The following is a 24,262-nucleotide window of genomic DNA, read 5'->3' as shown; positions in this document are numbered from 1 at the left end:
CCAGGGATATGGAATGTAGTTATGATGATGTAGATATGAGATGATGTGATATACGCTACAGGATGTGTAGTGAAAAAATGCACCCATTTGATGTAATCAGTTCCTGCTATGAGTGATCAAACTTGACCCCCTACACTTCGTCATATCCAGATAACCAAATAACAGTCCAGGTCTCCAACGAGGTCATAAAGGCTATTGCCTAGATTCCCCACCTTAACACCAACGCCTCATGAATACTTTCATGGATAGCAGAACTGAATTTGGAAAAATGGCGTCTGCAAGCATATGTCATGTGTTAACACATCGTCTACTTATTACTTTCACGGATAGCCAAATGGAATTGAAAAAAAGAACCTACTTCAGCAGGGATGAGTTAAATGCCCTTCAAAATATTTTCTTCAGAATTTTAATCAGTCTATGGCATTTTATTAAATTTCCTCCTTGAAATTTGGTGCCCCTAGAATATAGAAATTGAAGCCCTGGCCAATTAAAAGATAGTGTTGCTTTATATAAAATATGTCATTACTTAAATGAATATTTTGAGTTTGATAGCATCACATAGTCTACCAGTATTAATTGTCATATTGAATATCATCATGACAAACTGGAATACTGTAGAATACTTAATTTTCACTTGGAAGTTATTTTTGCTATTTTCACTGAAAGGATGATTCCGTGAAAATATAATCTAGCGAATATACTTTTTTTCTTATTTTTTCACATTAAACTTATCAAAAATCAGTGAAAATAAATTCCATACAAAACGCCCAAAAAGCCTTTTCAGCGAAAATTGATTCCAGCGAAAATAAAGTATTCCACAGTATTAGACGAACAAAGATAATATTTGAATTCATCAACATTTTTTTTTCTGCCAACTTGTTTTTATGTGTACATGTTTTCAGGTAATAATAAATGAATGGCAGAACAACAATAAACCCTATTTCATGAAATAACAGATAATCAATGTTTTTGTAAGTGAAATTGAAAAAAAAACAAGCTCGAGTTGAATCCATGAGAGGAATCAACATCCATAGCGTGCTCGACTATGGGCTAACTGTTGTCATTTTGACCTGGAAACTATTAACGCTGGAAGGATGCATTAATGTATTAATAATTAATTCATTGATTTTCAGAAAGTACTAACAATGTAAAAATGCAATGAAAAAAAAAATTAGCAGGTTGTGAGGCAAGCTAAGCTATTGTGTGCTTTCAAGCACATCAGATGATCAGTTTACAGGTCAATATCGATAAACTATCATCATGTTTTTCCGAAAAACATGTCATTGTAAATCCAAAAATTATGTTTTTTACAAAATATGAAAAAGAGAAAACACAGATCTGGCAATAACAGTTAGTATATATTACTTCACACATGGCACTTTTGACTTGCCATTTTTCCGTCAAGGTAATTACCAAAAGTTATACAGTGGTGTATGCTGGGAAAACACTGCTGTATATCACTGTTTTACTGCTCAGATTATATTAATAAATAATGACAAATTTTGGCCATGCTGCGTTCAATGATGATTGGTGTATATTCTTCTGTTGCAGAAACCTCACCAGTTTACTAGTACTTTCTCCACTTAGTCCTCATTCGTGATAGTAGCAACACACCAGTTTATAATGCTTATATAGTGCTTGATTGTTGATATTATTTTTTTCTTTGTATATCAAAAATTACATGGAATTTTGTTTCACCCCCTCCTCCAAAATGTTGTGACAAATTGACACTGATGGCACAGGAAATGTTTATTAAAAAAAAAAAATTGAGGAAAAATTAAGATCGATTTTTGAAAATATATCTGCTTCCCAATCAATGTACTAGTGATGTGCATTAAATAACATGCTTAATATTGATTCCAATATGTACCAAACTATGGAATGAGGTCAGTCTAGTTGACACATGTCCAGGCTCACATCTATTAGTCCCACTTGGAACATGTTAGACACCAAAACTACAAATTCAAGAATGGAGTTATGTTTTGGGTTTTCTGTCTGCCTGGACCTGTTTTGTTCAAAGTTATTGCAGAAAGTTGGTGCCTTTTTGGTAGGTTTCAGTAATACATGATAACCATTTGGTGGCCATTTTTAATGCTTGTTCCGTTTCATTCCTGTACTTGCATTTCCACCTGCAGATTTTGTTCAGACTTGGTATGTACATTAAACATTATGGGAGCTTGATGCATCTCATTTTGTTTTTTCAGATCGGATTCAAAATGGCCGACTGGTGGTCATTCAGTTTTAATGAATCCAGTTCTGGAGCCATATAGCTCTGATCGTTCATGTTCTATTTATTTCTTAAACTTGATAACTCACTGAGACTATGTAATACGAATAATTATTGTATTTAATATTTCCCTGATGGTACATCACAAACTCAGTACAAAAGCAAGAGAATGTCACACATTATTTACTTGGCTAACTTTATCATTAATTTTGTTACATTTTAAACGCCATGATGGAAATGTAAAATGTTTTGCACAAATGCAATAAAGTTTTTATCATATGTCAATTTATTTTGGGTCATGGTAAATTGAAAAACCTCAAAATGTCTCATAAATGTTTTAAACGAATCAATGTACAATTGCGACAACTCAACTCATGGTGCTGTACAGTGTTTCATAGTGGATCACAGCATGCTCCAAAATCAATTTCTATTTATCCTTGTAATTTACCATAAGGATTGGCATTTGACCCGATATATTAGTCTGTATTTACTGATTCCCTACATCAATGATTAATTTGACGAAGTTTAACATGGATTAAACAATAAGCCATAAGCAAAGCTTTTAAACTAATTGCTTTAAATTGCAAAAATTAATAAATTATGCGTTCATGGTAATTAAAATACAATAGTCAAGGTTATAATAGTTGTGCTATGTTACTTTAGGATTCTTGATTGTGTGACTCAGTATTACTATGGCATTACAATGAGTACCCTAGTGTTCGAGAGCTAGTGCGACTCATTTCAACACAGTAGAAGGCAATCCTCCAGTATTAATATTATAACACTGATAATATGACATACACCATGTCTGGCTCTAACTGTAGGACAATCAAAATGAAATTAAAATAAATCGAATGTAAGAAATAGATCAGTTGTTGAATGCTAGATATTAAAATTCTATCTTTCCATATCAAAATGGAGGATTATAGAATGAAAGTGGAATTGTGCGCTCTGCTTTTAATACCCTTTGAATAATTGCCTTAAACTTTGTGTGTTCACATTAAGCTGCTTTCAGAACCATCGCAATTACCATTATCAACTACATTGTCTGATTGAGGATAGACTCCCTTGGGAATTTAAATCAAGTTTTAGATAGATTATATTCAATTGCAGCAGACGAAAATGTTTCACTTCTAATGCTAAGTTTTTCCTTCTCTTATAGATGGCATTAGAAACGAGCCATACTGGAAGACAGCGTCATGTAACCAATCTACGCACACACTGCCCTTTGACATTGGTAGGTATAGCAAAAATCATTGAATTTCATATCACAATTTACATGAGAAATGCGCTTGTAATATCCAGTCCCAGCGTTTTTTAACGACTAGTCACAGCACAAGTTCTGACAAGCTTGTGTTTTCAGTAGTCGTATAAAAAGTGTGGAGGTTAAGTTCAATAATGGAAGTGTTATAATTCTGATTAAAATACAATTTTATTAAAATACATTTTGGCTAATTATCTCTGAATGAACTTACCGCATGAGTTCATGGAGAGGTGGATGAACAGATATGAGACAATCCAAGTGAATGTTGCCTGCTTAGCATTAGCTATAACCCAATTTTATTAGCATTTTGATAACGTGGCTAGCCTTAGTGCTAATCCTGAAGCGTTGTTTCCACTTTCCATTAGCCAAATGGCTAATTTTTTCTGGCTTAAAGTTCATCTCTCTTCCCAACATGTCCATGAAATGTAAACTGTTAGATGTGAATATAAACATGTGCTGTATTTTGCATCAAAACATGTTCATGATGCTGATGCTATTCAAAATGATATTAAATAGGTAATGAGATCTAATCTCCATTTACCTTGATCAGTTAGAATATCATTTAGGCACACAAGATTATCATGGGAGTTGGTCAGTTGGAATATCATGCGAGTTGATCAGTGGAGATATCATGCGAGTTGGTCAGTGGGAATATCCTGTGAGTTGGTCAGTGGGAATATCCTGTGAGTTGGTCAGTGGGAATATCATGCGAGTTGGTCAGTGGGAATATCATGCGAGTTGGTCAGTGGGAATATCATGCGAGTTGGTCAGTGGGAATATCATGCGAGTTGGTCAGTGGGAATATCATGCGAGTTGGTCAGTGGGATTATCATGCGAGTTGGTCAGTGGGAATATCATGCAAGTTGGTCAGTGGGAATATCATGCGAGTTGGTCAGTAGGAATATCATGCGAGTTGGTCAGTGGGAATATCATGCGAGTTGGTCAGTGGGAATATCATGCAAGTTGGTCAGTGGGAATATCATGCGAGTTGGTCAGTAGGAATATCATGCGAGTTGGTCAGTGGGAATATCATGCGAGTTGGTCAGTGGGAATATCATGCGAGTTGGTCAGTAGGAATATCATGCGAGTTGGTCAGTGGGAATATCATGCGAGTTGGTCAGTAGGAATATCATGCGAGTTGGTCAGTAGGAATATCATGCGAGTTGGTCAGTAGGAATATCATGGGAGTTGGTCAGTGGGAATATCATGGGAGTTGGTCAGTGGGAATATCATGGGAGTTGGTCAGTGGGAATATCCTGGGAGTTGGTCAGTAGGAATATCCTGTGAGTTGGTCAGTGGGAATATCCTGCGAGTTGGTCAGAGGGAATATCCTGTGAGTTGGTCAGTGGGAATATCCTGTGAGTTGGTTAGTGGGAATATCCTGTGAGTTGGTTAGTGGGAATATCCTGTGAGTTGGTCAGTGGGAATATCATGCGAGTTGGTCAGTGGAAATATCCTGCGAGTTGGTCAGTTGGAATATCCTGCGAGTTGGTCAGTTGGAATATCCTGCGAGTTGGTCAGTGGGAATATCACGTGAGTTGGTCAGTGGGGATATCACGTGAGTTGGTCAGTAGGAATATCATGCGAGTTGGTCAGTAGACATATCACGCGAGTTGGTCAGTGGGAATATCACGCGAGTTGGTCAGTAGGCATATCACGCGAGTTGGTCAGTAGGCATATCACGCGAGTTGGTCAGTAGGCATATCACGCGAGTTGGTCAGTGGGAATATCACGCGAGTTGGTCAGTGGGAATATCACGCGAGTTGGTCAGTAGGCATATCACGCGAGTTGGTCAGTAGGCATATCACGCGAGTTGGTCAGTAGGCATATCACGCGAGTTGGTCAGTAGGCATATCACGCGAGTTGGTCAGTAGGCATATCACGCGAGTTGGTCAGTAGGCATATCACGCGAGTTGGTCAGTAGGCATATCACACGAGTTGGTCAGTAGGCATATCACGCGAGTTGGTCAGTAGGCATATCACGCGAGTTGGTCAGTAGGCATATCACGCGAGTTGGTCAGTGGGAATATCATGCGAGTTGGTCAGTAGGAATATCATGCGAGTTGGTCAGTGGGAATATCATGCGAGTTGGTCAGTAGGAATATCATGCGAGTTGGTCAGTAGGAATATCATGCGAGTTGGTCAGTAGGAATATCATGGGAGTTGGTCAGTGGGAATATCATGGGAGTTGGTCAGTGGGAATATCATGGGAGTTGGTCAGTGGGAATATCCTGGGAGTTGGTCAGTAGGAATATCCTGTGAGTTGGTCAGTGGGAATATCCTGCGAGTTGGTCAGAGGGAATATCCTGTGAGTTGGTCAGTGGGAATATCCTGTGAGTTGGTTAGTGGGAATATCCTGTGAGTTGGTTAGTGGGAATATCCTGTGAGTTGGTCAGTGGGAATATCATGCGAGTTGGTCAGTGGAAATATCCTGCGAGTTGGTCAGTTGGAATATCCTGCGAGTTGGTCAGTTGGAATATCCTGCGAGTTGGTCAGTGGGAATATCACGTGAGTTGGTCAGTGGGGATATCACGTGAGTTGGTCAGTAGGAATATCATGCGAGTTGGTCAGTAGACATATCACGCGAGTTGGTCAGTGGGAATATCACGCGAGTTGGTCAGTAGGCATATCACGCGAGTTGGTCAGTAGGCATATCACGCGAGTTGGTCAGTAGGCATATCACGCGAGTTGGTCAGTGGGAATATCACGCGAGTTGGTCAGTGGGAATATCACGCGAGTTGGTCAGTAGGCATATCACGCGAGTTGGTCAGTAGGCATATCACGCGAGTTGGTCAGTAGGCATATCACGCGAGTTGGTCAGTAGGCATATCACGCGAGTTGGTCAGTAGGCATATCACGCGAGTTGGTCAGTAGGCATATCACGCGAGTTGGTCAGTAGGCATATCACACGAGTTGGTCAGTAGGCATATCACGCGAGTTGGTCAGTAGGCATATCACGCGAGTTGGTCAGTAGGCATATCACGCGAGTTGGTCAGTAGGCATATCACGCGAGTTGGTCAGTGGGAATATCATGTAAATTGTTCTGGCCATGCATATTAATTAGCTATATTGGCCAATTTTGAGGTACTTGACAGATTTCAATGAAACTTATTACATAAATTGATCTAGAATTCACAGACCTCATTAGTTCTCGGTTGAAAACAATGAATATTAAATATCTAATTTACATAGTAAATAATTTACAAATTTACAAATTTTATGAACAGATTTCGAAGAAATGTTGTACATGTATAGTTTGGAATAATCCTCTGACCTCATTAGTCTGGGATTAAAATGTATGCATATTAATCACTTAATTTGTGTAATAAGTAGCTAATTTTTAGCTGTTCCATTGATATTCAATGATATGTTTTCTTTTTATATTAATACATTAGAGTATTTTTATTGTTAACTTCTATAGTGTGTTTCAGACTGCTTTTACAGTTTGAGTAATAAATAGAAAGTGTTTTTCAAAATATGTAACTATGTCTACTATGACTCAAATAAATATTTAAATAATGGTTGCAGTTTGAAAATTCTTTTGTAAATTGTTCACTAGCCTTTTTGCCTCAGGTGCTTTATGCTTCTCACATGAATAATTAATAAAATTATTAAATTATGGAGCTATATATATTGTACAGTAAATCATATTCAATTATTTTAAAATGCAAGGGTTGAAATTAAAAGTTCTCTTTGCATTGGACTAGTTGGAGTTTGAAAGGCCTGCCTTAATTGATGATGTACCTGGCCCTAGCAAGATAAATTACCAGTAAGGGAATTTTTGGTTCGTCATATCACAGGTTTAACCCTTTCACCACCAGACTTTCTCGCCCAGATGTTTCTGCATTTTTTCTCTAATATTCTCCAATTTTTCTGGAAATGAACCCTAATTTTAGAGCCAACAGACAAATAGAATCAATTTTCAGTTTTTACTAAAAAAAAAAATTGGCTATTTTTGTCCCAGTTTTCTGAACAAAAGTGTAGACTATAAACATGACTATTTTGTGATAAAAAGAAGGAACTGGCAGTGAAAAGATTAAATACAATGAATTTTTTTTAACATTAATAAATAGTACCTGTCCCTGCTTAAAGTCTACTTGTCTGGGAGAAGTGGACAGGCATCAATTTCAACCCCTGAAATGTATTTTTTTTCACTCGAGTTAATCTTGTATGTCTAAATAAAAGCATTTATCATGTTGAAGTAAGAGGGGTATATATTAATAAATCAAGATGCTGTTTCCCAGTGTTGGAAGTGGTTCCATGTTTATTTTGAAATGTTGTTAATTCAGCTGCCAATGATTGTTTTCTTTGCTTTCACCACCCCCGCTTGGTGTTATCCTGGTTTTCAAAGCAAAATGTCAAGGGGCCTATTCCAGTCTTTTTGAGGGGGGATTCTTTAAACCGGGTAAAGTAGATAACTGGACTTACCTTATCTTGGAAATTATCTTTTTTTCTCTAAACATAAGTAAGGAATTAGGTAGGTGTGGTGGTAATGTGTAATATTGTTGGACCTTATAGAAATTACACTCTGATTTCTAGTGTATAATTTTCTGATATACTGTAAAATACTTTATTTTCACTTGGAATTAATTGTCGCTATATTCACTGAAGGAATGATTCAGTGAAAATAAAATCCAGTGAATATACCTTTTTTCCTATATTTTACATTCAACTTGTCAAAAATCAGTGAAAATAAATTACATACAAAACACCCAAAAGTGTTTTCAGCGAAAATTAATTCCAGCTAAAATAAAGTATTCTACAGTAAATAGACTATCATATGAAATACAAAAAATAAATTGGTATCATCATTATTGTTAACACTTGCTCTCACGGCTACCATAACTTGATTATTGTTTTGTTTCAATATTTTTATAAATATTATCAATGAGTATAAAAATCATGAATACGTATTTATTATCTTGCATGAATATTTCATGATATTTAGCCTTAGTAACCGTATATACTGTCATAAGAGAATACTATGCTCTTGAACTGCCAGTGATTCTGTCAGCTTCAATTTCTCATTGGTCATTCAGTGTGTGTACTCACTCTATATATATTTAAAAAACATTTATCCCCAGAGCGGCTATCTATCTCTCTGTGTATATTGAACATTTCTTTATCGTGTTGAAAACTGTCATTTATATAATATTCAACAACTTCATTTACCTAGTTCTGTTAATAAGGCAGTTCTATACAGAGATTGAATAATATTTTTGGGCGAAAATCAACCCAGCCATTAAGAAAAACAAGCAAAGTGCTGAAGTAGCATTATTTTATATACAATAAGACAATATACACCAGTAAAAAAAATACGGTAGGTTAGGTCAGGCGATAAGGTTATAGCTTGACACAAAGGGTTTTCCTATAGCCCTGGACAAGTATAATTGCCATTGGACAGCTGGATACAGACTACCCGTATAACAGTAAATAAATGGGCAACATAAATTCAGACAAGTGAGTTTGAAAAAGTTAACGTCAAGCCCTGTAGGGGCCTGTGCAAATTAGTTTTAAAAATAAAAACAGGTAGGAATAGGTTTAAAATTGATTGGTAAACAGTTCTTCATTTCCACTTGATTGCCTTAGAATATGCTAGACTCGTTCTGTATGGATGAGTTCTAAATTTAGGCAAGTCAAAATACCAGTGCAAAGAACTCGGGGTGTGTCTTAATAGAAGCACTAGAGTTAAGAGTTTAAATTAAGAGTATAAGTTACCGCTTAAAAGTTTGTTCTAATGTTGAGTATGGTTCTTACAAGAAAAATGATAATGTCGCCCATCACTTATAATATATTTATTGAAATTATCATTTTTAAACGGATCATAGGTGGTTGTTCTTGGATTTATGATTTGTAGATCTGAGTCAAAATCCTATTTGGGATCAAAAACAGTTTACCCTTACCCTGGGTGAGCGTGTCGCAGACTCAATGGAAAGACCAAATCCATTGAACCATGGGTGAGTGTGGCAAGACTCATTAGGGAGGCCAAATCCACTGGTCTAGTTTCATTCACTAAAGGATGCGACTTGGATGAAACCTTGGATAAGGTCTGCAGTTGCTTGTGTTTAATCAGGCGTGGTTGATTGTAAGATAGAGTGCATTAAGTTGCTGTAATGCCATTAGGATAGGAAGATGGGTAGTCACAAGACTGCCCTGTCTTCTACATTTGAATAAATGTTATTTACATAAAAAAACAAAAATCTTGTTTTTTCTTGAAATACTGTATTTTGTTTAATTTTTCCTGCTAGAAATTTTAACGATTTAATTATTCAATGGAATTTGTGAAAGTCATTGAAACTCTTTGACGTTGACCCCCAGAAGAATTTCCTTTGCTAGAAATTTTTACCATATTGCGAAATTCACGAAAACTTGTCTTACAGTATTCAGTAGTTTTCTAAAGAATTCAGACTGGTTTTTAATATATCATTCAATGTTGACACCTTTTACATTGCTCACTGGAAGAAACAAAAAGATTATACTCAACCTTGTTATATATATATGCAAATTTACAATCAATATACGCAAGTATGATGAAGGGAGATTTATTAACTGGGTTGTATTTTTTCTTTTCTTTTTCTGTAGGGTATATTTTGGCATTGTATAAACTCTACTGCATCGGGTAAGTAAATGTGTGCTTATAGTACTGTAAAACCTGTTGAAATAGCTACATGCCATTTTCAGGGATTGACCATTACAAATCAATGGAGGGTTGCTTGAAGATTTGTTTAAAAAAATGGTATGCATTGTAAAAAAATGCATGCATGGTGTAGAAGGAAAGAAAAAACTGGCACACTGAAGAAAAAGAAAAATGTACAGAAGACGCCATATCATTTTCACTGGTCACACTCTTTCAGCCACCCCCTCAATTTCAAATGATTAGTCCCTAACAAAGAATTTGACTCAATGTGTGAATTGACAGAATATTAAGTTAGCTAAAGTGCCAACAATCTCATTGTGGGAATATACTTTATTTTAAACTAGTGACATAGCAATACCTTGGATTAGCAAAATTGCAGATTAGCAAAATTGCAGATTAGCAAAAATAAATGTCAGCTAAAGACTTGTTTTACATTATGAAGAGCTGGATGAATATATATATGTAGATGAACTACAAAATCAAGAACTTATAGATGGATTGAATCATTTTCGTCACAACCTAACTTAGGATGGCAGAAATGTTGATGTCTAAAATGCACTTTATCCTATCTCCTTTCTATTGCATTCTTTGACCAATTTAATTGTCCACTCTCTTAAAAAAAAAATTGTTTTTACACGTGTACGTTTATGGGTTTTGTTTTACATCAACCTATTTGTGCATTAAAATTGCCATTTGATAGAGAGATGGCCACACAGCCCTGTCATGTAGTCCCAAACATGAATATGACTTATGTGGAAAAAATTTGTCAGCACTAGCACTTGCAATTTGCACATACAAAAAAAAGTCAGGAGAGACAAAAGTGACATTCAATGTCTGGAACTGTCGCCTAGCTGGCACAAAAAAAAGTATTATAATGCAGCAGTAGCAGTTTTAAAACATTCAGCTACCAATATTATGAGGTTATCATAAGAATACCACAAAGTATGCATGAAAGCAGTACGGTGATTGTAGCATATTTGAGTGCACACTTTGTACTATTCTCACGATTACCCCCCCCCCCCCCCCCCCCCGGTACCTTATTATTTTAATCATTTAATGAGAGATTATAGCCCCAAAATGGCAAAGAAAAAACGTTTTGCACTGGGCGAACACTCACACTCAGTGATGGGATTCAATTTCCGTCACACCCTATATCGCTTCTGCATCAAGTGTAAACAAAGAATAGTGTTTGAATGTGACGTCATTAATCTTAAACGAGTCAATGTTAGTGAAATGGTTCGTCACATAGAAGACTAATTTGAACGTTTGAACGAGTGTTCATTCATTTTGGAATGAGTGTTGATATGACTTTGTGAAACAATAAATTCAAATTTTCAGTGCTGTAATAATAATAATAATAATACCGGGTTATAATAAATGATAAAACATTTGTATCTTGTTTTAATTATCAGTATATGACTATCCATATATCAAAATATAGTAAATGTTTTTACCATTGAATCATAAATGTATATGGATTCTATTGGTAAATTACAAAACAGGTGTGCCACTTCTAATTCTATTTGCTTATAGATAATTCTAATTAGATTTCTTGAAAGAGCTGGTTACTCATAACAAACAGTCAATATTGGCATGATACTTCAGTGTAGATTTAATATGACAAACTACTATTTGTACTCACCATTTCTTGACACTTTACCTGAAATAATGTTTGTTTTATTTAATCAAAGCAAAATTAAAAATACTAGTAGTATAAGCTAAACTGTGAATGTTCTTGTCTTCACAATATCCCAAAATCTCGAATGTAGACACATTTGATATGACTTGCATTGCCTTTAAGAGTTTGGTGCATGCTATGTTTTCTGTGTACCTTTATTGTGGACATATTTCTACACTACTCAATGAAGCATGAAAGTTGGTAGCAGCCGCCACTATGCTCAATTTGTTGGAATTCACTCCCTTATTGTGATTGCAAAGACCCAAGTATTGAGTGCAGTCAATTTGAGGGAATTCAATGCCCCACATGTCTATTTAAGACTATCGCACATTCAAGTTAAATTGGCTGAGATTGTTTGCCCATGAACAATGTCTATTCACGATTTGTACAAAAGACAACCAAGCCACTATAGTGCTTTTTTTGCATTTAACTCTTATCCCATGAAGAAGAAAAACTGTTCTTTTCTAAATTCAGAGTAATTATCTCATGTTTGTACATGATATCATGAGACTGTTGTCACCATTACCGGTATATTAAAATCAACCGTGTTTTCGAAAGTACATGGTAGTATGAAAATATTGATGAAGATCATTGTTGCTAATGGCCTATATACTCATGGTTCTTTTTCAGTAACAGTGATATGCTGTGGTAATTTGCTATTCTCTAATACTAGCTTAATTGATTGTGCCTGTTATATTTAGAGACTTAAACAATACCTCATAGAAACTTCATGTGAAAACACTAGAGATAGCTAAGTGTGGATGGGTGATGAGATCTTGTTGACCTCGAAAACTGGGCTGTTGAAATTTTTTGGCCATCAAAGCAAATCTCAGTCTTTACACTGGACAGTCCAAGGTTTGATCGACTTAAGTCTAGCTGAGACCATTGTTGAGACCATTTTGACCATTATACTATTATGTAAAATCATTGATGAAATCATCCAAACTCAATTTGGATCACAGAGCCAAACATCAAACTAGAACATGCTGAACTAGAACACTTTTTCTTGGAATATCTCATTAAAGTTGCTTTTATAGTTGGTGTGTTGATTTGTTCATTTTCTGCAATCTCTGCAAATTTACTATTTTTTTTCACGAATACCAAAACCACTTAATTTTCATGAGACAAATATGTACGTTAATAAGAATTTTCAAAAACAGTTAAATACAAGTGAGTATTGTAAAATGTCATCCCTCCAACAAATGCCATCATTTATATCACTGAAAATAAGAGTATTTTTGTGATTTTTTGTTATATCTGATACCTCCTGTGTTTGGAGTGGTATGTTGTATATGTACCAGAAGAAATGAAGTTAGGCTGCAGTTAAAGTCAATTATAGAATCCATTAGCAGGAAGATTACATCCTAACTCAATATTAGTATATTATATCTAGTCTTCCTCGACTGAAGAAGAAAGCATTAATAGAAGCTCACTCTTAAATGAAATAATATACTTTTTGTAGTGAAGACATGCATACAAATGTATGCAAGTCCAATGTACTGAACTTGTCCCTTGTCAAATTTAGCCAAGATTCTTTATCCTTTCGTTAACCCATTTTTTTTAGGGATGCTTCAGTGAAAATAAAATCCAGTGAATATACTTTTTTTTCTCCTATATTTCACATTAAACTCATCAAAAATCGGTGAAAATAAATTCCAAACAAAACACCCAAAAAGCCTTTTCAGCGAAAATAAAGTATTCTACAGTATAGATTTTGAATAAAACATTTCTTTTTTATACTACAATTTATTATTTATGCCTGTAGTTTAGTGTAGCATATTAAATGGTTTGTTTGTGGAGAATTATGGATATCACCGATTGTATCCTCATGGTCGACTGTCCACTTAGCAGTGGGGATGATAAATTGTCAGCCCTTTTTGCTGCTTTTCTTCAAGACTACCATAGATTACTGCAGGTTGACTGGAGGATCGTTTTCTGGAAACAGCTTTAGGGTTGAACAGTATTGAATACCCTACCCTACCCTACCCTACCCTACCCTACCCTACCCTACCCTACCCTACCCTACCCTACCCTACCCTACCCTACCCTACCCTACCCTACCCTACCCTACCCTACCCTACCCTACTATAAACATAAATTTGCATACTGTAAAACCATTTATTTTTCACTGGCATTTAATTTCACTGTTTTGAAGTTTCGATTTATTTCACAAAATTGGCAGGGAAACAATGGCTTCTAATGTTATTTCACATTTTCGCATGGATTTGAATTAACGGATTTTACCTATCAGCAAGAATAAAAAAATAAAAAAAACCATTGAATAATTAATGCATTTACAGTAAATGCTGTAAACTGTTTTAATTTCGTGAGAGATACATTTTCATGAATTTTGGGAGCAAAATTTTGTAGCAGTCCAAATTTTTCTGAACGCAGTGTTATTGAGTTTTGTGAAACTTTGCTTTCTCGAATAATGTAAAATCCTGAAATCACAAGAATTTCTAGCGGTACAAATTAAATGGAATACAATAAATAAATTCCAAAAATGTGGTATGAACTATAAAATGCGCTCAGCTTGAAAATATGTAATTTAGTATGAACTGTTTTTCAGACATACATAGGCAGGTTATATCGAAACAATAATAACATTAATATACTTCCTAATTACTGTAAAATGCATTTTAGCAGCTGGAATTAGTTTTTGCTGAAAAGACTTTGGTGGGTTTTTTGTGTGGAATTAATTTTTACTTATTTTGACTAGTTGTATGTGAAATATAAGAAAAAAAGGATCCATTCGCTGGATTTTATTTTCACTGAATTATCCCCTCAGTGAAAATAAAGTATTTTACAGTACATGTAGACTAAGATCAATGTTGTGATTTGAGACTGTAAATTCAATTTTTTCTTATTTGTGAGATTTTTTGTTGAGAAGGAAAACATAAGCTGTTTATTGTGACAACCTCGTGTTTTTTTTTTTTTTTTTTATGCAACTGCATCAGAGACTGACAGCTCAAGCTAGCAAAAAGGACCTTGTAAACTTCTTTGGCTCAAGCTGAGTTTGGCTCCAATAATGCCTCAGGTTTGAACTGGATAGGACTGAGCATCGACCGTCTAAACGAGTAATCTCAGTCAAGGGCTCTGTTCCAGTTCAGCTCTATCGAACTGGGTTGAACTTTGAATCTGTTTGGCCACAACCATATAAACACACTAAAAACTGGGGGGAGAAGCAGTAGATTGCCTTGATAAAATTAACATTCTGCAGTGTAAACATACCAAATATTTGATGCTAAATTATGTTTACAATTAAGTATTTACGTACAACTCAAAAGTATATTCATTTTTCTTCACAGTAAATCTTTTCTTTTTTGTAGGACATAGTAATGGTCAAATAATATGCAAAAAATTTACATAATTTTTCAAATACCTATAATTTCAATGTATTTTGTCATTTGAAACCAACAAAAATAAATTTTAAAATATTAATGAGATTACTGTAACAAGTGAAGTGTTGACAGTATGAATTCTGACAAGTGACTTAATATTTTTACAAGTGAAATGTCCTCCCAATTCTCACAAGCGAGTATCTATATACTTGCTTACAATTTGTGTGCATATGTGTACACAGTAACTGGTTGCTGAGAATCGGTCATATTGCACCAGAAGGAAAATAACAACGTTGTTCGCTGCTTTTGTTTTAAAGATACATGTGTGTGTTCCTGTTAATAACAAAACTTGCGGGAAACATTGTCATAGCGATAGCTACATTTGTTACTAGACATTCGCATACTGATTGGCGAAAATGTAAACAAATGATGTCACTGTGCGTGTCTATACTATATAGTATTCACTTCAATTGTGAAAATCTTTACTGTTATTATCATCCCACAAGTAGCAGACATTCATTGTTATTGGTCAAAATCAATCACATGATCCTTTGATAAATATTGATATTGGCCTCTCTGTGTAACTATGATGTCATTTTGTGTGTTAATGGCCTCTAATATTATAACAGCCAAAGTACTTAGATTGTTGTACATTGTAAATGAATGGAAGTGTTTTGACCCAGGGTTTTGGCTAACAGTTTGACCTCACTCGCTTACTGCCATGTTCTTTTTCAGAATAATACAATTTTTATTGTCCTTGGCTTCAACCAATATTAAGTAATTATCATTCCAAAGTGGCAGTTATTGGCTGTCGCTTCGGTGAATAACTACCATTACTTACGTGACCAATAACTGGAAATATGAACTTTAGTTGTGGAAATTGACGCTGTTATATAGTTCTTTTTCAATTGTGAGAATCTACACTGTTTGTTATATGCCGTAGTTCTCTTTCAATTGTGAGAATCTACACTGTTATATAGTTCTCTTTCAATTGTGAGAATCTACACTGTTATATAGTTCTCTTTCAATTGTGAGAATCTACACTGTTATATAGTTCTCTTTCAATTGTGAGAATCTACACTGTTATATAGTTCTCTTACAATTGTGGGAATCTACTTTGTTATATAGTTCTCTTTCAATTGTGAGAATCTACACTGTTATATAGTTCTCTTACAATTGTGGGAATCTACTTTGTTATATAGTTCTCTTTTCAATTGTGAGAATCTACACTGTTATATAGTTCTCTTTTAATTGTGAGAATCTACACTGTTATATAGTTCTCTTTTAATTGTGAGAATCCACACTGTTATATAGTTCTCTTTCAATTGTGAGAATCTACACTGTTATATAGTTCTCTTACAATTGTGGGAATCTACTTTGTTATATAGTTCTCTTTTCAATTGTGAGAATCTACACTGTTATATAGTTCTCTTACAATTGTGGGAATCTACTTTGTTATATAGTTCTCTTTTCAATTGTGAGAATCTACACTGTTATATAGTTCTTTTTTAATTGTGAGAATCTACACTGTTATATAGTTCTTTTTTAATTGTGAGAATCTACACTGTTATATAGTTATCTTTCAATTGTGAGAATCTACCCTGTTGGTATGCGCTTTTCAGTTAAGATCGAATGACATTAGGTTTTAGATTTTAGAATGTTTTAAATAAATGTTGGAATGCTTTTTGGTCTAGACAGAATCCTTTTCAATTGCGGAGTAGTTGTAGTAAGTTGACAGTTATTAATAGCCCGCTTGGCTCACAACTAGCAGCCAACCCTCCACTATGGTGAGTTTGGAATGCATTCTGACACAAGTAAGATGGATGACATGCATAGACTGCCATGTACTAGACTATTAGTTGAGATAATTTATTGTGTGCATGCATTTTTGTGTAGTTCAGCTGTTCAGATATGTGGCCAGCATAAACACTTTTACCATGTCAACTGAATCACTGTAATCAGTTTATAACACCACTAAAACCACAACAACATTTTATAAGGGATGTAAATGAATAAAATGAAACAAAAGAAGTCAAAAAAGAAAAAAACAAACATAATTTATGATTCAGTTTGATTTTTATGCGCATGACGCAACAGTTTAATGAGTTTGTTGTGGTTTTATTGCCTGGGATGTAAGTTTTGTAAGGTCACTGCCAATGTAAGAGTCAAAGGCAATTCAGTATTATGTGGGTCAGTGTGTATTTTGTAATGGAATGTTGGTCTGCATGTGATAGTTGTGTTGACAAGGGGAGACGACCCTTGACCTCTATTAATATCAATCATTATCAGCCTTGTTTATAAGGCCACATTGAAATGCATACGTGTTATGCAGTCTTAAACAAAACAAAAAAAACTTTTTACAGAACACATAGTATTATATTTTATCCATACCCAAATATTTTATGAAAAAGGTGACTGATGAGATATGTAAAAATATGTTTCACTGCTTGTAATGAATATTTATGATTCTCCATTATTACAAACACAAATATATTTTTGTATGGCCCACATGACAAGCTCTGTTTTACAGCGCTCTGTGGACAGATGGTTCTACACGCATCTGACATGAATGTGCATGTGCAAATATCATTGTACATTCAGTACTTTTTACCAGTGTCAACATGTTATTCAAAGTGAATAATAAGTGATTGATTTATGCTATTTTTAATACAGCAGCGTGCTTTGAATAATAATCAATAATTGTGTTTTAATGTTAAAAAAAAACTAAATTTTATTCGCTTTATTCTGTAACCTAGTAATTTAAAATTTATAAAATATGAAATACATGTTTCAAATTTCTGTTAGTTTTATATTGCTGATTTTAAAGATACCCGTTGAATTTAAGCTACGAGTTGAAGTAATATATTTTTTTTTTTAAATGTTTCAATGAGAAATTCTTACATGTGGCTTATTCAACATGTAGAGGGGAATATATATCATAACGGTGGTACCAATACTGTAAGAAATTAATTATTCACTAGGCTTCAATTTTTTTATTTTCGCTGAAATCTGCTAAATTATATCCACAGGAACATGTAAAATTACAATAGAAATTATTTTTTCAGTGAAAACTTTGTCAATTTGAAAACACATTGAGTACGCTAGAAATGTCAAAAATAGTGAAATTAGATCCTAGTGAATTTAATGCTATTACATATCATATACAAGAAGAAAACATCCTTGTTTCATAGATTTTAAATCAGCCATAGTTTTGAGCTGAAATTGACCCGGGCAGGTAGATGTTGGAGAGTCATCTTTCTCATTAAAGTGGCTTATACAATTTCACGAAAGTCTAAATGGATTTTTTTTTTATTTTACGAATAGATTGCTTATTGCTATATAAGGTCGTATGTGAAAAAATGGGGGTACGGATCTAATTTTGTTTAGATAAATGTGATATTACTTTATGTGTATTTTGAAGTGAACGCACAGGACTCAGTGGGGGGGGGGGGGGTGAGTGAAACACGACCTGTTCAATCACAAAAATGTATAACGAATCTTTGCGATTCTTTTTTTACACTCTAGGCATTAAAATAATGTGTCTGGAACTGCATTTAAAAAAAATGTGGGATACAAACCTATTTCTATAGATACATTGTACAGCAGTTTGAGTAATTTTCCCTAAGATACCGGGGTAACACAAGCAATAGAACATAGTATCAAAAGAGAACACCTGCAGGACCAATTCAAACTCATCGTTGCGCAACGTTTAATATAATGTTTTCCATAATTATGGAAATTATACCACCATGAGAATGACCCCCACCGAAATCAAGGGGGATTTTGTGTACATTAGTACATGCGTTTTGCTCTATTTCCCACTATCAATGAAGGGTCGTAAAAGTGTTGCAATAATACTAAGGGGGTTGACCATTAGTAACTGAAAAGGTGGATAGTAGTAAAAATATGCAAATTATGTTTTCTTTGTGTTAAATTGGCCTAGATTTTGTTTCAGAATGATATTGCTGAAAGCATTCTCATTTTAACTTTCCACTTTCTCAGACAGACTTGAACAGGAAGTCAGTAGAAAACAACAGAATTTTTCGTTAACATAGGGGAATGTTGGTTAGCATTGGGGTAAATGAAGGTGTTAATCTAAAACACCATTGTCTGTCCTTGTTTGTGATTGGTCCTTGCAAAATTTTGGGGATCGTGACGTAGAATGTGCTAGTAACTTGTGTTTCTTGTTTACTATAGATATATGGTCTGATGACAGTACCTGGTATGGTCAACGTTGTTGTAGTGAAGCTAGGAATCAAGACTGTGGTCATGCATGTCAAAGAGTGAGTATATACTAGACCTGACAGGCTTTTAGCCAGCCACCTGTCTGCCTGTCATTTTAGGAAGGAACTCCATATTTTAAACAGGTGTAAAATTTCATTTGACAGACAAAATCTTTACAAAACTGTCCAATTTTTTATTAAAAATTTCCTGTAACTTACAAAATAACCATAACAAAAAAAATACAAAATAACCATCAATAAAATAATAGACTTAAAGCTGCAGACTAACAACTACTATTCTTCATTTCGCTAAAGTTTTAAAATTATTCTTTTCTTTCTTTTACTTACTTTATGTTGTTACTAACATTATTTGTATTGTACAGTCAAACCTGTGTTAACGACCACCTGTGCAGAGCGACCACCTGCTCATAGCGACCACCTTAGTACAGTCCCTTCGCAATTTACACGTTAAAGACACTGAATATAGCGACCACCTGTCCAACGCGACCAGCAACCACCCTATTGTAGACCTATTCACACTTTAACCTTTGTATAACGACCACCAACATTTCCATTGGACTGTCTCAGCAAAAAGACAATACCTACTTGCGAATCGCTAACAGGAAAGTGGCCATGTGTTACGTTCAGATTACCGAGTACGCAATCTTTAGGGCTAATAGACAGGGGTGACCATCGCAACTTGGTTTGTGAAGTTGCGAAAAAGTAAAAAAAAAAAAAAAATTGAATAACATCTGAATGTAACGTCTGGAGACTGGAAAGATTTTAACAACAAATTAAAACAGTTTCATTCAAAGTTTGAAATGAAAAACTAGCTTGTTTCCGATCGGTACTACCCCCGGTATACTATCGATCCCCAGCTGGCCAGCGGCACTTCTGTGGACTGTCTTGCACATGAAGAGCAAATTCCCCCCCGTCTCGAAAACAAGAAAAATGAACCAGTTTTATTAAATGAGAGATATTTTATTTACCTTGTCGACATTTTCATCGCGGGATTGCAAAATCCGACCTATTTTGGCCGCCATGTTGTTTGTTGTTGATCGTTATAAATTATGCTAATGAAGCTAGCGCATGGGCAAAACGTATCGTTACTGAGGGGTCATCTCGGGGTTATTCTCAACGAAAGATGTTTTCTATTTTGATCCTCTTTTTTTATAAACGGTAATATCAATAATTCGCAATCGAGAAAATTCGTTTGGGCAGTTTTGACACGTCGATGCTTGCAAACAAATAACTGTAAAATTGCATGTACGATCACCGTGTTTCATTTCCGGTTCGTTTTACTTTCTGATTCAACACGGAGAGTTGGAGCAATCGTTATGAGTTTGGTCAATTTTGTTTATTACCAATGCTTCTTCATTTTTAATGCTTGTTTGTTTTTTCAATCACGGCAACTTTGTCTGTGCATTTTGTCACAGTGTACAATCGACAATACTAACGATGGGACTGATTACCGCCTGTGATGGAATATGTGTAAGAGACTGGGGAATAAGACTGCTTGGCAAGAGTGTGAAAGTCCGAGCTGAAACGAAACGTCAATGCGGCCGATCGTTGACAATCGTTCTTATGCATTAAATACACCAATGAATCCATGGGCAGAATCACTTGGCTTCAGTGAATTTACATGATATAATTTGTAGTAAAAAAGTAAAGCTATAATTATCCAGATGAAAATGAGTGACTTTTATTAAAAAAGACCTATTCATTGTAGGTTTGTTTTTATGTATTGCTTATGATCTCCCTTAAAATTCCGGCCCTAATTAATATTCATGATTAAATGAATAAATTAGGCCACCTCCATATAAAGACCACCTGTCTATAAAGGACAGTTTGGCTCAGTCCACTGACTGTCCTTTATAGACAGGTTTGACTGTACTACAAAAAGGAAGATTCCTGAATAAAAAATAAGAAAACATTACAGAAAAAAAAAGTTTTTAAATTTTCTGGCTATATTCAGATTGTTTGCATGCATCGTCACTGAGGATGCAAAATGATGAAAGTCACAAATGTTTGTAGCAGCAATCACTATACTGGGGTTCTATAAACATGGAATCACACCAACTTCTGGAATTTATCGTCACAGATGTACTTCTTGATTGAAACTCGTATTTTTGACATTTTGAAATGGGTACATCAATGTTATAACGCTGTAAGAATTTGACTGGTCAGAATTCTTTTTGTTTTATTGAGAAATAAATTGTTAGGTCATGCATAGTTGCATGTAATTAAAATAAAAATTAAAAATGGTTGTAATCAAGTAACCATCTATATCAGTAAACTCTTTACACAGTTTACTTTTACCATTTTTCACTAGACTTTGAGAGAATGAATTCAATAGATGTGTAGGTGTAAGCTTTTGAAAATAGTACCATACATGTATATGGCAATTTTGGCATAAAGATGGAGATAAATTGTGTAAATTAGCAAATATCTCTGATTATTTCTGGGCACTCATCAAGAAATTCAATTTGAAAAGCTTTCAAAATTTTCAAATCGTCTTCTGTTTCTCCTCAGAACAGTGTTTGCATTTTTACGCAGAATTATAGGAATGAATATATAACAAACATAAATGTCTAATTTATGCAAAATATTTTTTTTGAACAAAGAATACAAACTTATCCCAACTCCATTTTTAGCTTCGCTGTCGACTTTGTCGAGCGGAGCTTATCATATGAGTGTCCGTCGTTCGTCGTCGTCGTCCGTGTCAATGTTTTACTTTTTCGACTTCTTCTTGAAAACTACAAGCCTGAATGCTTTGATACTTGATGTATATGTACCTTGGGTAGACCTCTCTCAGATTTGTTCATTTCATGATCATATCTTCAATTCTCTAATTTTGGTGAATATTTTTGTCATTTTTGGTAAAAAGTAATATTTTCGAAATCTTGTTAAAAAACGCAAGTCCAATTGCTTTGATATTACATATATCGGTACTACATGTGGACCTCTCTCAGATTTGTTCATTTCATGATCATATCTTCAATTCTCTAATTTTGGTGAATATTTTTGTCATTTTTGGTAAAAAGTGATATTTTCGACTTCTTGTTAAAAACCGCAAGTCCAATTGCTTTGATATTACATATATAGGTACTACATGTGGACCTCTCTTAGATTTGTTCATTTTGTAATGATATCTTTAATTTTCTAATTTTAGTGAATATTTTTGTCATTTTTGGTAAAAAGTGATATTTTTGACTTCTTGTTAAAAACCACAAGTCCAATTGCTTTGATATTAAATATATAGGTGCTACATGTGAACCACTCTCAAATTTGTTCATTTCATGATGATATCTTCAATTCTCTAATTTTGGTGAATATTTTTGTCATTTTTGGTAAAAAGTGATATATTCGACTTCTTGTTAAAAACCACAATCATTTATAGTGAAAAATAATATTTTTGAATTCTTGTTGAAAACAGCAAGTCCCATTGCATTGATACTATGCATATTGTTCATTTTCTAATGATATTTTCTGTTCTTTAATTGAAATGTGCAGTGCTAACAGCGGAGCTATCTCAGCCGAGAGGCTGCTTGTTATCTTTGTGAAAAGATATTTTGAGTAACACCAGCTAGTACAAAATCTGTTATAAAGTTTTCATAATTTATTTTTCATGATTTTGATCAAAAATGCTGCTTTTAAGGCGAAAACGAAGCCCATAACAGCATATTTGAAAAGCTGTCATAGCCACATTTCTAAATATATATAACATGACATCTCTTAAATGTCATCTTCATGTCTATCAGCTCATTTGAAAACATGGTTCAAAAGGTGCATCTCATCTTCCAATCTCTAAATTGCATCATTTCTAAGCATTGAAAATTAAATGGTTTGTAACATTTCTATGTTTGTAGTACCTAGAGTGTGAACTGCACAATAAGTATTTATAGCAACATGACCGAAATTTTAAATATTTTTCCTTTTTATCATTCATACATGAATAAAAGAAGATTTGTTATATATTCTGTGAATATTTTGCGTTTTGTCAACCTCTGTATACCTGTCATTTTAGACAGGTATAAAATTGGAATTGACAGGCAAAATTTCTACAAATTACCAGTAAATTACAAAAATAGTTAATAAAAAAATCACTTGTAAGTCTGTGGTTACAGACTCAGGACTGGTGTCTTTCATTTTGATATTGTTTTTCGACAGATACTTTCTAATTTTTGGCTTTAAACCCTGTTGACTACTATAAATATTAAAGCGGGGGAGTCGTCACTGTGAATGCATCAGATGGCCATAGCGTGTCATTGTTTACAAACAAGCGTCTACCCATGAGCCTTTGCGTTTTTAGCGTGAATTGTCGCTTGGGACTCGATTCCTGTGCGTGCGCAGGTGACGATCCTCCCGCTTTAATATGACTGAACTGAAGTATATCCTTGCAAATTTGCATGGTAGATTATCAACCGCAGAACGCTCTATTCTTGCGAACAAACATCCAATCATTTTCACCATCTGGTAACGACAGTTGTAAGAAACTTTGGGCTACCTGTTAAGACTCTCTTGAACAGTGTAACATTATTACCCCTACATGTGTAACATATACAAATTTTTCAGGATTGTCTCAAAGTTTAGTTAGTGCTGTTTTCTTGACTTTAGCTGTTCTCACCAGCTCCAACTGGCATGCCACAGCAGTTTGAACAGAGCCCATAAAAATACATGATACAGTGGTGCAAGTCTAAGCAACATAGAACGTTTTGTGACGTATCCCAGTTCCGAGAATAATCCAGTGATTATTGCCTCATAAAATCAGACACCCCATTGACCTTACAGCATACTGTAAAATGTTAGTGTTCACATTTTGTTACACTAGTACAACATTTCAGCAGGTTGTTTTCTGTAACACCTTGAAACTAAAACAGAAACTTCAAATT

General features: G+C 34.6%; 1 protein-coding gene across 1 annotated transcript in view; it reads left to right on the top strand.

Moving 5' to 3' along the window:
* LOC100376204 (reversion-inducing cysteine-rich protein with Kazal motifs-like) overlaps window positions 1-24,262 on the top strand; it is a 53,615-nt gene that overhangs the window by 3,498 nt on the left and 25,855 nt on the right. Inside the window, exons 3-5 of the mRNA XM_085501251.1 lie at window positions 3,390-3,464; window positions 10,074-10,110; window positions 19,345-19,430. Coding sequence (XP_085357377.1) covers window positions 3,390-3,464; window positions 10,074-10,110; window positions 19,345-19,430 — 198 coding nt within the window. The remainder of the gene's footprint in view (window positions 1-3,389; window positions 3,465-10,073; window positions 10,111-19,344; window positions 19,431-24,262) is intronic.

Source organism: Saccoglossus kowalevskii, chromosome 7 (genome assembly GCF_978046115.1).
Source record: "Saccoglossus kowalevskii chromosome 7, keSacKowa6.1, whole genome shotgun sequence".
Classification (NCBI taxonomy): domain Eukaryota; kingdom Metazoa; phylum Hemichordata; class Enteropneusta; family Harrimaniidae; genus Saccoglossus; species Saccoglossus kowalevskii.
This window is presented reverse-complemented; position numbering and strand designations above follow the sequence as displayed.